General features: G+C 38.6%; 1 protein-coding gene and 1 long non-coding RNA gene across 3 annotated transcripts in view; one reads left to right on the top strand and one right to left on the bottom strand.

Moving 5' to 3' along the window:
• The window catches only part of FTO (FTO alpha-ketoglutarate dependent dioxygenase), a 328,008-nt gene that overhangs the window by 92,370 nt on the left and 220,593 nt on the right, over positions 1 to 15,045 (top strand). For both annotated transcript variants that reach the window (XM_074968603.1, XM_074968604.1), the window contains exon 5: positions 13,975 to 14,054. In XM_074968603.1, the coding sequence (XP_074824704.1) occupies positions 13,975 to 14,054 (80 nt within the window). The remainder of the gene's footprint in view (positions 1 to 13,974; positions 14,055 to 15,045) is intronic.
• LOC141996521 (uncharacterized) overlaps positions 1 to 15,045 on the bottom strand; it is a 44,652-nt gene that overhangs the window by 24,051 nt on the left and 5,556 nt on the right. The gene's annotated exons all lie outside the window — the stretch shown is intronic.

The following is a 15,045-nucleotide window of genomic DNA, read 5'->3' as shown; positions in this document are numbered from 1 at the left end:
GAGATTCATCTAATTCTTATTGACTGTAAAGTTTGTGCCTAATCAGCCTTGTTGGCCAGCTGATTCAGAAGACAAATTGTGGAATGGATGTTCATCATCAGTGATTTTAGTACTGTTTATTTTAGTACTGTAAATCATAGCTGGCTAAACTTTCAAATGGTAAGGACATTCCTTATTCCCCTGATAGGAGTTAACTTTATATACTGTAGCTCAGGCACTGCTGGAAATGCTATATAAAGGACGGGTCAAAAAATGTATTTTATTTAACACCTAACAACATCCTGATCATGTTTAGGTGGAAACAGAGGACATATTAAACATTTTTCCAGTTATGGTGTATAAATCACTCTTTCGTATTAATACTTCATAGAAAACTACTGTTTGGGACTCTGTAGAGCAGGTGTTAGATATTCTCTTCTCGGTTTCTAAATCATTTACAATTACCTTTTAGCAGGATTAACAAAAACATCTATTTGAATTTAATAGCAGTAATAATATAGAAGGGTCCATCCTAGAAATGAAACTTTCTGACTAAATTATATCTATTTTATTAGTTGAAGTGAGTGACTTCATATAGCTGGTAATAACCTGTAATTAAGAGACCTATATTAGCATTGGGTTGTTCTGTATCTTCTTCATGTTGTTGGTTTGCAAGCACACTATTTTAAGAGTAGATACAAATGTGGGATGACACATAAGGTGTGATTCAATATATTGGGAGATTTAAAATATGGGAACATTATATAAGAGGTAGCATGATCGCAAATGACCAAATACTAGTTAATTTATCCTGTATTTCTGCATTTCACGCACTCTAGAATCTCATCTTTTCCTTCTCAGTTACCTGGGGTACCTCCTCTATCATGGCTGGAAAACAGTGGAAACAGTTAGAGAACATGCTGTTTGATCCATCTGGAATTTGTACCATCTGGACTTGTACCAGTGTCACTTTGGGAATCAGCTAGTAGATGCTGGTGGAGGGTGGGGGCAGCATGTTTAATGTTTACAATAGGGGGAATGACAGTCAGGACTTCCACGTACTCTTCCTGACTCTGTCTTTGACTCATGTGTTGGTGGTAAGTTGCTTCACCTTTGTGTGCCTCAGTTTTTCCATTTGTAAAATAATACGTTTACTTTACATTGGTGTTGTGAGAAAAGATGTCAGATTCAGCATGCTGTTAATCATTTAAAAGCCAGCATTTATCAACAGTTATTGCATAGTGGTATCTGAGATACTCTATTTCCTTTTCTTATGTGTGTACAGGAAGTAGCACATCTCTTCATCAATACCATTGTGTGAACATTTGATAAATACTGACATTTTTAATGATAACTTCTCAAAATACAAATTATTTTTATTATTAATAAAAGCTGACAGATGGCTAGGTCAACACTATAATTTATACAACCTCCATTAGCCTAGAAGCAGAGCCTTAATTATAAGGTTTTTGTTGGACAGTTTGGTCGTGGCCATCTTAGCACAAAATAAATACAATCCAAATGTGCTGTTTCCATGAACCTCTGCATTTATTTTTGAGAGACATAGTATTATAAATTGTAAATTTTTTTTAATAGCATTTCAAAGAACAGGAAAAAGTGGATGAATTTTTTTGCTCTTCAAAAAAAAAAATATAAGGGTGTCCTACTCACAGGCACTTCTGTGATATGGTTCGTTGTTACTTTGAGAAGAATTGTGTTTAAAAATGCAATATCTAAGGTTAGCTTTACACTTGCTTTCTCAGCTCTTGTCTTCAGTTGAAATATGCTGCTGTATTAAGTCATGTCTTGAACTGTATATTATGTGCCAAATATCAGATGTTCAAATTTGTCCATTTTAAGATATGCTACCACAATATCAAAAAGAACTTTTGATTTTGGGGGGGGGGGAATTAGCTTTAATATGGCATTACTTTTTTTTTATAATCTTTGTTTTTCCTCACATGAAAAATAGCCTTGCAGAGGAACTGCAAACCTGCTGCCTGATAACTGGAATCTGAACTTTATAGCACTTATGAAACGGAAACAGTTTAGCTCAATTTAGAATAATATATTGGTCTGTAGAGGAAACACATACTGAACACTGCTGTCTCAAGTACACAGTCAAGGGGTGTCTAATATGAAACGTGTTGGGTGCATGTAATAAATCCACAGCACGTGGAGGTGAGCGAAGAGCCCCATCTGCTGTGGTCGAGAGCATGCTTAACTAGGGTTGTCGTGGTCTTACAATTAAATGGGAATTTTTCCCCTAAACTTGACCAGATTTGCATGACCAGATTTGCAAATAGACATGACCAGATTTGCAAATAAATTTACAATTTTCACTAATTTTCCTACCATGACTTCAAAACATACTTAACAAAAATACAATCTGGACTTTTTCAAGGGGGGAAGATTTACTTTTCCACAGCTGTTTCCCATAGATCAAATGTTGCTTGAAGGTTAGGGGTTTAAAGCAGCTTGAAGATGAACTTGATGGTGTCTTTTTTTCCTAAACAAATTATAGTTCAAGGAGCATCAGAAATTATTTTCATTAACCAGAATTTAGGCACACACGTTGTGGGGGTGGGCTGTGGTTGGAGATATTCCTTTAATGGAAACATTTCCACATGTATGTAGTGGCTCATTTAAACTATTTCTAGCCAGTTAATCTGCTTGTACTTCTATATATTAACTTGAACCTTTTTTGCTCTTTAGCATCTTGAATATGTTTTTTTTTAACTTTATTGTTTGCTCTCTTGACTCCATGTTTGATCTAAATTCTTTTTTCCCATGATTATTAAGCCTGTTAGCCCCAGAAATTTATTTGTTGTTATGAAACTTTGATCATATAGTTTGGCAAATCCCTGACACATTGTTCAGTTCAATCTTTTAATCCATTCTGTGTTTTCTTTACACACACACTTTTTGGGTTTAAATACTACAAATGTTCCTTGATTAGGGCCAGTTATATATTCCACCTTTTCCCCATGGAGGTGATGAAAGGAGTAGAAGATGGTCCTTTGGCCTATAATTTCTTGGGGGGGAGGAAACGGAATATGTGTGGGGTCATTCCCTCAACATTGCTGCAACAGCCCCATAGTATGCTACCTGTATGTTTGTATCTCTACTATTGAAATGCAGGGATGAAGCTGTGTGTGAAGGGGTAGACCAATGGAGAATTGCTTCCTGTAGCATTACCTCATCCATCCAGACTTGTGGATTGTGTAAGATAATGTTGATAGAATCAAGTTTGTGAATTGTAACTAGTTTTGCAAGTTCAGTTTGTGATGTGCACAACAGATGGCACTGCAAAAGGGTCGTTCATCCCTACTGATGCATGCATCAGATGGTTTTTTGGGGAAAAAGGCTTATGTGTATCTTACTTTTAGAAACTATCTTTTGCATAGCTCATTATAATGGGATACCAATCATCTAAAAACCTCCTTGGTTTCACTCACATGACTAAATCCAAATGGAACCAGAGAGATGGCAGAATGATGGTTAAGCATTTTAGCTCCATGGTGTCTGTATACGTATTTACACTAAAATGATCACAAGAATAAATATGCATCTTTATTTTTATATATATATATTTTGTTTAGGAAAATAAATAGCCCAATTCCATTTCATGTTTTTTGTTAGATATATTTGCATTTTGAATATTGAAAATTATGCTGTGCTTTGAATGAGAAGCATCATACATGGCAACACTGATGACAAAAAAGCAATTATCTGAAGAAGCTCAATAGAAACAATAAGCAGAGAGGAAAGGCAAAAAATTGATGATTGTCATCAGTACTGCAAGCATTACATTGCTATTCCCAGGAATCATTGTGTACTAATAATCAAGAGCTCAGCCCTGCAGTCCTTCTCATTAGAGTAATCCTTATTTGTACAAGTAAGTCTCACTGAACTCAGTAGGAGCTGTGAGCACTCTACACCTCACAGGATTGGGCAAAAAGTTATGTCTTCTTTCCTTCCTGTATTTGGTTTATTTTGATAGTCTGTAGCAGTAGCATGTGGAATTACAACCATCAGTTCCTTGTGTCTGCATTGGTTTGTCACCCCATTGATGCTAGAGTTCAGTTATTCACACACTCATCCATCCACTTCTCCAACAAAGACTGTACATGTACAGATCTAATGCTGTAGCACAGGGATAATCAAATCATGATTGTAATAAAAACAAGCAAACAAAATTAAAAACAACATAGACATACCAGCAAAAAGAAAACCGAGGAGTACTTGTGGCGCCTTAGAGACTAACAAATTTATTTGGGCATAAGCTTTCCAGGGCTAAAACCCACTTCATCGGATGCATGCAGTGGAAAATACAGTAGGAAGATATATATATATATACACAGAGAACATGAAAAAATGGGTGTTGCCATACCAACTGTAACGAGACCAATTAAGCAGGGCTATTATCAACAGGAGGAAAAAAAACCCACCTTTTGTAGTGATAGTCAGGATGGCCCATTTCAAACAGTTGACAAGAAGGTGTGAGTAACAGTAGAGGGGAAAAAGTTAGCATGGGGAAATAGTTTTTACTTTGTATAATGACCCATCCACTCCCAGTCTTTATTCAAGCCTAATTTACTGGTGGCCAGTTTGCAAATTAATTCCAATTCTGCAGTTTCTCGTTGGAGTCTGTTTTTGAAGTTTTTTGTTGGAGAATTGCAACTTTCTGGTCTGAAATTGAGTGACCAGGGAGGTTGAAGTGTTCTCCGACAGGTTTTTGAATGTTATAATTCTTGATGTCCGATTTGTGTCCATTTATTCTTTTGAGTAGAGGTTGTCCAGTTTGGCCAATGTACATGGCAGAGGGGCATTGTTGGCACATGATGGCATATATCACATTGGTAGATGTGCAGGTGAACGAGCCTCTTATGGTATGGCTGATGTGATTAGGTCCTATGATGGTGTCCCTTGAATAAATATGTGGACAGAGTTGGCCATGGGCTTTGTTGCAAGGATAGGTTCCTGGGTTAGTGTTTTTGTTGTGTGGTGTGTGGTTGCTGGTGAGTATTTGCTTCAGGTTGGGGCGCTGTCTGTAAGCGAGGACTGGCCTGTCTCCCAAGATCTGTGAGAGGGAGGGATCGTCCTTCAGGATAGGTTGTAGCTCCCTGATGATGCGCTGGAGAGGTTTAGTTTGGGGGCTGATGGTGACGGCTAGTGGCGTTCTGTTATTTTCTTTGTTGGGCCTGTCCTGTAGTAGGTAACTTCTGGGTACTCTTCTGGCTCTGTCAATCTGTTTCTTCACTTCAGCAGGTGGGTATTGTAGTTGTAAGAATGCTTGATAGAGATCTTGTAGGCGTTTGTCTCTGTCTGAGGGGTTGGAGCAAATGCGGTTGTATCGTAGAGCCTGGCTGTAGACAATGGATTGTGTGGTGTGGTCTGGATGAAAGCTGGAGGCATGTAGGTAAGCATAGTGGTCAGTAGGTTTCCGGCATAGGGTGGTGTTTATGTGGTCATCGCTTATTAGCACTGTAGTGTCCAGGCAGCGGATCTCTTGTGTGGACTGGTCCAGGCTGAGGTTAATAGTGGGATGGAAATTGTTGAAATCATGGTGGAATTCCTCAAGGGCTTCTTTTCCCTGGGTCCAGATGATGAAGATGTCATCAATGTAGCGTAAGTAGAGTAGGGGCGTTAGGGGACGAGAGCTGAGGAAGCTTTGTTCTAAGTCAGCCAAAAAATGTTGGCATACTGTGGGGCCATGCGGGTACCCATAGCAGTGCCGCTGATTTGAAGGTATACATTGTCCCCAAATGTGAAATAGTTATGGGTGAAGACAAAGTCACAAAGTTCAGCCACCAGGTTTGCCGTGACATTATCGGGGATACTGTTCCTGACGGCTTGTAGTCTATCTTTGTGTGGAATGTTGGTGTAGAGGGCTTCTACATTCATAGTGGCCAGGATGGTGTTTTCTGGAAGATGATCAATGGATTCAACACACATCTGAACAGCACACTAATCCATGAGAAACTGCTGAACTGGAATTAATTTGCAAACTAGATACTATTAACTTGGGCTTGAATAGAGACTGGGAGTGGCTGGGTCATTACACAAATTGAATTTATTTCCCCATGTTAAGTATCCTCACATCTTCTTGTCAACTGTCTGAAATGCGCCGTCTTGATTACCACTACAAAAGTTATTTTTTTTCCCCTCCTGCTAATAATAGCTCATCCATCACCAATGGATTGTAGTTTCCTCAGTGGTGTCTCGAAGATAGCTAGGAGTGCTGGTAGCGTAGGGCCTGAGGAGAGAGTCTACATAGTCAGACAATCCTGCTGTCAGGGTGCTAATGCCTGAGATGATGGGGCGTCCAGGATTTCCAGGTTTATGGATCTTGGGTAGCAGATAGAATACCCCTGGTCGTGGTTCTAGGGGTGTGACTGTGCAGATTTCTTCCTGTGCTTTATCAGGGAGTTTCTTGAGCAAATGGTGTAGTTTCTTTTGGTAACCCTCAGTGGGATCAGAGGGTAATGGCCTGTAGAATGTAGTGTTAGAGAGCCATATTTATTCAAGGGACACCATCATAGGACCTAATCACATCAGCCATAGAATAAGAGGCTCATTCACCTGCACATCTACCAATGTGATATATGCCAACAATGCCCCTCTGCCATGTACATTGGCCAAACCAGACAATCTCTACTCAAAAGAATAAATGGACACAAATCAGACATCAAGAATTATAACATTCAAAAACCTGTCGGAGAACACTTCAACCTCCCTGGTCACTCAATTTCAGACCAGAAAGTTGCAATTCTCCAACAAAAAACTTCAAAAACAGACTCCAACGAGAAACTGCAGAATTGGAATTAATTTGCAAACTGGCCACCAGTAAATTAGGCTTGAATAAAGACTGGGAGTGGATGGGTCATTACACAAAGTAAAAACTATTTCCCCTTGCTAATTTTTTCCCCCCTACTGTTACTCACACCTTCTTGTCAACTGTTTGAAATGGGCCATCCTGATTATCACTACAAAAGGTGGGGTTTTTTTTTCTCCTGTTGATAATAGCCCAGCTTAATTAATTGGTCTCGTTACAGTTGGTATGGCAACACCCATTTTTTCATGTTCTCTGTGTGTGTATATATAGATATCTTCCTACTGTATTTTCCACTGCATGCATCCGATGAAGTGGGTTTTAGCCCCGGAAAGCTTATGCCCAAATAAATTTGTTAGTCTCTAAGGTGCCACAAGTACTCCTTGTTGTTTTTCCTGATATAGACTAAAATGGCTACCACTCTGAAACCTATAAACATACCATTTATCTTTAGGCAGCCCAAAAAAGTGGAAAATATAGTTAAGCCAGACATGTCCCATGGAAGCAAAGATCACCATATAAAATATAGTAATAACAGTGAATGATTAACCTCAAGAACTCTGTTTGTTTCAAACTCATTCTCATGTAATAGCCAAGAACTTCAGAAATAGAAAAAAATGTGTTTTTCTGTTTTAAGTCCATTTTGGTGTAATCTTGTGCCATCTTTTTACCTATCTTTTCTAGGAACCTTTCAACTGACTCTAAATCCCTCAAAAGATGTAATTTTCTAAGATATATAACTTTCATTTGAGAGGGTTTCATTGTGTGTAACGTTGACAAACTTTAACTATTTGGTTGAAATTTTCCATGTTAAGCAACTGCCTCAGGCTGAATTTCTTTTTGAAATTTCTTTTTGTTTAAGCAAAAACAGTTCAGTCACTTTAGAGACTGAGGCTGGAGGAATTAGTTTCTTTGCCAGTGTTTAAAAAAAAAAATCGTAACTGTTTTCTCGATAAGCTCTAGCTTCTCAGTGCTTGGGAGCAGGGACTTGAAATTTGGCCGGGTTCTTGCACTGTGGTCCGAGAAGTGCCTTTTGCTGTCCCCTTGAAAATCTGCTCAAATTTGGCTGAGTGATAAACATCTGAAAATTGTCATTTCAACTTCTTTAGCCAGAGGAGTGTTAGGGTTTGGCTGCTAAATTCTCTGAACTTTTTGTCTGCATTGAACATGCTCCATCCCAGGGTTTCAGGGACTAACCAGGAGTTTTCTTGAAATTTCTCTTCTGTGTTCTGACTGTTCCCTCTGCTGGTGCCTACTAAGCAGTGTGGAGGAGAAGGAGGAAGTAGATTGATTCAAAATGAGGAGGACTGAGGAGTGGATAGGGGCTGGGGTGGGGTGTGGCTGGGCAGAGGAGCAGAGGAAGATAGGGTAAGGATGTGGGGGAATAGGAGCAGAAGAGGACACAGGTTAGGCTTTAGTGTGGGAAACGGACAGGCTAGCGTAGTTGTCTTGGAGGGACATGTTGGGGGCAAAGTCAGAAGGAGGAAGGCCAGTGGGGAAAGAGGCAGAAGGTTCTGTAATTAGTAGCACATACTTCCATTCAGAACCTGTAATAGAGTCCAGGATACCTAAGTCCCAACATTCCTTTGCAATCCAGGAAACACTAGCAGGACCTATTTGCACAATATGTGTCAGTGACTGGCCCACACAGGGGATATCGTGACACTTTTGCTGCTCCAAGTTACGCTGATAGCTCAAGTGGCAGAGGTCTGTACTAAAAGAAATTCAGTTCTGCAGCGAATCCTTGCTCCTTCCAGTTCCATATTGTAAGTGGTGTGCTGTTGTGTGCCCTCTGAGGTATCTGTATCAGGTGATTCTGTATCATCTTATGTTTAAAAAAATATTTTTGGCAATAGGAAGACCTGCTTAAACTTGCTCTTTTGCTGTTTCCAAAATTCATCTGTGAAGTAAAACATCCATCCAACACCACCCAAGATTATAAAGACTGCAAGTTGATAACATTTGTTTTCCAAGGTCACCACCTGTACCCAGTTATGCATGTGATTAATTTCTTCTAATAAATCATGCATTGAATTACCAGAGACAGAAGTCCTATAATGGGACTTTGTTCCAAAGTGGCAGATGATTTGTTGGAAATGGGCAGGCAGAAAGCTGAGGAAATAGGAAATCAACCTTGATCTAACACCTCTTCCCTTCCCCCGAGTTGCGTTATGTGTATCGAAATTATCTTTCCTTCTTTTTTCATAGTACTCCATACAAAATCGGAACTTATCTCTCCCAACACTGAGCAACACTAGATTGCTTGGTTTGTTCTCTTAAGTGTAAGGCCTTTTGCAATCTTGGGCAGTTGATTTAGACATTTCAGTTTTTATCATACCCAAGCAGTTTTTTAGGCCCCAATACAAGGAAACTCAGGATAGTACTTAAGCATATATTGAACTTAAGAGTGTGCTTCAGGTCTTTCATGAATTGTCATCTTAATTTCGGTATAGTTTAGAGATTCTAGAATACTACAAACTTGAGAAATGCCTGATCAAGTTTTAGAGATAAGGTTATAACTACAGAAACTGGCAGTAAGTCCATTGAAGAAAGGTTTCCCAGCTTCTGCACACTTTGGCACTTTAGAAAGGATATACCGGCCATATCATGCAGTAGTACCTGTGCCATTGGTTCTATGTGCTAATATGTGATGAAAAAGGCAATTGACGAAAGAATGCTACCAACTTAAAGAGCATTCTTGTTTCTGAAAATTGTTTATCATGTCCATTGTCTTCCATATATATGTAAAAAGTTTGTGTGTGTAGTGCCTGTTTTTAACTCCTTGTTAGGATTCAGTTGATAGTGATTAAGATGAAAATCGAAAGTGTCCCTTTAAAAAAAATTCACTTTGCATAGTTATTATACTGTTTATATACTTTATTGACTAATGCTCTGAAATTGCAAAGGGATCTGCATGCATGGACCTTACTCCTGTGGGAGTCCCACTGAAACTGTGTTCCATGCTTACCCTTAATCCAACACAAATTCATTGGGACTCCTGCAGTAGTAAAAGTCTATGCAAGCAGATTTTTCTGCGGGACTGATAACCTATTCTCTTCCCCCCACCCCCCAGCCATATGATGTACAATGTTTTTAAAGTTGAGCAGGATGCCGTGGTTTGGGTTTGCAAATCTAATGAGATAGAATTTAATTTTGCAAAAACTAAAAACTGGTGTTGTATCCATATGTATTGTATTTTATCTGAACCATCAGTATGCAAGGAAGCCAAGGTGGGCATGGCAGGGTTGGCCAGGTAAAAGGTGCCAGTTTTGGTCTACCTCTAATACTGATGAAATAATTTGTATGCAACGTTGTTAGTTAAAAGTGACTGCCGCAAAATGGGCAATGTCTCATTTAACAAGCAATTTTTTTTCTTTCAAATTGTAGGGGAAAAAAATCTTTGGAGTAATCTTTTCAGGCCTAGAACATATTTTTCAATATCCTTTGAGACATATGATCCATGAAGCTTCAACCATTTTTATACAATTACAGTTTTAGATGAATTATAAACTCTTAAATTAAAATTACAGGGTTCTTTCTAAAAGTCATAAAGGATTAGAGACAGTTGGAAGCAATTTCAAGAAGAGACAGCTCCACAATGAAAGGGTTGCCAAGGGTTTGAATGAAGGTGCAAATCAAAATGTAATACTTATAATGCTGTGTTTGCTACACAGCCTGCACCAAATTAATTGGTACTGAATGGAACAAGAGTACTTAAGCAATCTGCTTTTTGTGATCATTCTTCATAGAGATGACTGTGATACTTAGTGTTACAAAATCCAGATTTGCTGTGTTTTTGTTTTCAAGATTTGGCTTGATACGCTTTAACTCTCATATGTCTGTACAGCAATGATTTCTCTTTGTTTTAAAAAGTATTGAAATGAAGTTTTGTGCAGGCATCACACAAGCAGATACTGTGCAAGCTTCCACACATAACCTTGCCAGTGCAGCTCAATCCTGATCTGTAAAACTCCTCCTATTCCAGCCCTAAGCCTCTCAGGATTAGAAACTGACATTTTTACCAAATTGGTTGTCTCTCTTCACTCAAATGGTAGCAAAAGAAACAGACTTATAGTATTGCTTTCTCTTTGTGGACCTGAATGACCATGGTTTACAGTAGAAAGAGAGCTGTGAATTCCTAGGTGGCCACAGGTTTAATGTATAAGTGATTAATTATAATATGGTTCTGCAGTAGTCATAATGGATTATTTCTTAAATATATTTATTGGTGATACCTAGATGGTTTGGCATTATTCTGCAGTGGAGAAATGTTCAAATACTAGGAAGTGATGTCAGTTTTCCTAAACCTGATGGGGATATGTGAGCATTTTTCCTTTGCTAGTTTGTTCAATGCATTGGACGAACATCCCTTCTTGGGATCTGTTTTCATGTTTCATATAGCAACAGAAATGGTAAAGGATAAAACCATCCACCTGCATTTTTCTCCTAATATCTATAATGCTAGATGCTGCTTTGTTGTTTATGAATTCTTATAGCTGCCTATAAAATCCATTGAAAGAAGAGAACTCATTCTTGCAAGTGGAATAAATCCAATAAATCTTATCCGAGTGAATTATTATTCATAGTGTGCAGGCCAATTTGAGAATTTCAGACTTATTACAAAATATAGTAAAGATTTCAGATATATTTGTTTTCATTAATAGAGAGAATAGCATATTAAATTTCACACACAGTAAACTACATTAGGGTATTCAGTTTAACAAAGTGTGGTTATGTTCAAAAAAAGGAACTATGACTTAAATTTTTTTAAGTGACTTGGGATTTTGGGTTCCTCAGTTTTGTTCAGTATGCAAACTGTGACATCTTTAAAGGGCTTAAAAGGCAGGGTGTATGTGAGACTGAGCATTTCTGAAATCAGACCCCCTTACTGTGATCAAATTCAGTAGTCACTTGTAATAGCTGAAGTAAAAATGGCACCTTCTTACTCAGAGCACAGCATGCGGAGCCCTCCTGCCTCTCTGTCAGCATCCGGTAGGACTCTATCCCTCGTCCCTTCTTTTCTCCCTTACATTTTTTTGCTGGGTGACTTCCCCTCACAGTTTCATTACAATATCTATACTGATGACTCACAAATCTTTCTCTCCGCACTGATCTGACTGGCAGTCTAGTTGTGACTGCATCGTCCTGGATGTCTTGCTGCCAGCTCAAGCGTAGTATGGCAAACTAGAACTTTTCATTTTTCTTCCTTACCTGCCTCTTCTGTATTCCTTCTCCATCACTGTTGAAAACAGTATCATCCCACCCCATTACCCAGGCTCATTACCTGAGGACAATTTATGACTCCTATCTCTCCTCCTCCCCATACATCCAGCCTTCCCTATAACATATCAAACATCTGTTCCTTCATCACTCTTCCTATGTCCATCCACAGATACCACGATTATCTCCTGCCTATTGTCTAATATTATTATTTCCATTATTAATATTATCTGCTGTATCCCGCGTATCCCTGACCTCCTTTAACACATTTCGCTCCCCTCCAGCAGCCACTCAGACCCTCTTCCAGTCCCTCTGCTGCCTTCCTCTTGCTAATCAAATTGAAAATTTTCTTTCTTACCTCCCAGGCTCTATCTTTGACCTTTTTTCTCACTGGATCAATCTCGCTTGCCTCGCTCCATTTATGATGCCAGATTCACCACTTTTCTTCTTCTCTTTCTTGCACTATCTTCCTTGTGCCTTCTCTCTTGCTTGGAATGAGTGCACCTCAGTGGATTAGGCATGCTCCATTTGTCCATTGTAATTTCTACTGAAATTCCATTTTTGTAAGGCCCATAGACTCTAATTTCTGACACTTGAACATCAAAGCCAACTTGATTTAGAACATTTTTTAAAAAGTTCTGAATTATTGCTGCTTCTGAGTCCAATAGCAAAAATGTTATTATTAGGGCTCCTCGGAAATTTTCCAGCTGAATGTTTTTCTACTGGAAAATTCTGATTTGTGAAAATCGAAACATTCTGGGGATCATTCTGTGGGATCATGATGACTTTAGTGGAATTCTGATTGAACTTTGCCTACCAGGGGATACCTGCCTGCTTGCCTACCAGCTCAGCCCACCAGGTGGGCTGTTTGGGAGCCTGGGCTTTCTGCCTCCTCACCAGCCTGGGCTTCTGGGATTCCCAACTCCACAGCAGGATTCAAGGTGGACAGCCTTGAAGCTGGGGATTACTGGGTTCCTGAGCTGCCTGCTTCCTACTTGTTGGATTGCTGGGGCTCCAGGCAGCTCAGAAAGCCTTGGATAAGCTTAGAAAAGATCAAAATGCAAATGTGTTTTGACCTTTTTTTAAACAAAAGTTTTGAGTTGCTGTTCCATGATCAATATTGAAGTTTCTTTTCTTTTTGGTTACATTTCTGAACAGGTTTTTTCAAAGCGGGGGAGGGGGAGAAATTTTGGAATTTCCCACAGAATGGGAATTCCAGGTCCAGACCACTCTAGTTATTACTGATGACAATGCATCAGCCAGAAAGAACACAACTTGTTTATCAGTCCCTGGATTCATGTTACAGAACTGTCTTTTATGAGAGGAGGGAAGGAATTCTCCTTTTACTTGTAAACTGAGCAAATGTGAGAGATAATTGAGACATTTTCAGGCACTGAGAGACTACAAATACAGAACCTCACAGTGCCATTTTTACAGTGTAAACTTGCCAAAGTATAATTACACTTCAAATTGTATTCCAAAATCTTGCTGAACTTCTTCATGATTATTGATGTAAGTAAACAAGAAGTCAGTGCATTAAGTGCAATGAAAATAAGGAAAAGGGAGCTCAGTTTAAAGAAAACACTTTAAAATAATTAAATTTTGTTTATTTAAGTCAGTTCATTTGGGGAGAGAGTGTGGTCCAGTGGATAGGGCAGACAGCAGATTTTCACTTAATCTCTCTGCCTCTGTTTCTCCATTTGTTAAAAACAGGATAATGATATTTACCTTCTGCTAAGCACTTGAAAAACAAATGAAAAACTTTAACTTATAAAACTTTATGAAAAACTTTATAAGAGCTAAATGATATAAAAGAGGAAAGTCCTTGTATTGTGTTCAAAACACTTGCCTTATAGTGACTGTTCATATTTGGTAGGAATAAATTTTGTATTTAGTATATTTTTCTGCATATACTGAAAGTAATTATTATCTGTCCTCAGATGATCTCAATATGACACATCAGCATTGTGTTCTGGCTGGTTTTGAGCCTCGTTTCAGCTCTACCCACAGAGTGGCAGAGGTGAGTAAGAAAGGGGATTTGTTTTTTGGTCATTCGCACTGTTAGTAGTGGCTGACAAAATGAATTTAGGATCACGTGGTCTTGTTTTAAACTATGATTAGTGGTTTTACTGATGACTCCAACTTTTTGTGGGAGGTGTATGTTCTATGCTTTTCGCTTACTGATGGAAGAACTCTTATTGATTTTTATGGGAGAAGGGCAATTTCTTTGTCTATGAGCCACTTATGCCTAACCTCACATAGAGTTTCCGTATTACACTGCATTACCACAGTTTATTAAAGAAATGCAAAAACATGTAATTACATTTTTATAAAAAATGTTTTCATAGAGTTTTTTTGCCATACTCCACTATAAGAGGCATACTGTTGATGGGAAGGGATATGAGGTCTAAACATACTGCACACCAGAAATCCCAACAGCCCTAGGCTGCCACTACAAGTCAGGGCAATGTGGAACAGCCATGAGGCTGGATTCCCCGGCTTCCTCTAGAACTGCAGGTGGAAGCAGAAAAGTGCACAAAGCTCTTGCATCTCTCAGGTAGTCTGAGCATTGCTCTAAGGATTCAGCCCAGTGCTTCCAAGATGGCTGATGTGTGCTGTTTATTGGATTTGTTTCTTCTTTCAATACTCTTGACTACTGATCATAATTGCATGAACTGTAAAGAAAATAGAGGTATTTGTTGCTCATACTGTGATTATTTTTTTGCTTGTTTTCATAATTATTTTTCTCTATACAGCATCCAAAAGGAAAAAAGCAAATAATAGTTATTTTAAAAAAATCATCCCAGATTACACTTTAAAATAATTCTTTCAAAAGTAACTAATCACATTTTACTATTGGTCTTATCAAGCCAAAATGCATTACTGTTGAAGTATCTGTGTGTGTGTGTGTGTGTGTGTGTGTGTGGTGTTTCAACGGTAACGCATTTAATTTTGTTTTCAAAATTATTATTATTTACTATTATTAGCTTTTAATTAAAATTATTATTCAC

Source organism: Natator depressus, chromosome 12 (assembly GCF_965152275.1).
Source record: "Natator depressus isolate rNatDep1 chromosome 12, rNatDep2.hap1, whole genome shotgun sequence".
Taxonomy (NCBI): Eukaryota; Metazoa; Chordata; order Testudines; family Cheloniidae; genus Natator; species Natator depressus.
The sequence above is the reverse complement of the archived record's forward strand: the minus strand, read 5'-3'. Positions and strand labels throughout refer to the sequence as shown.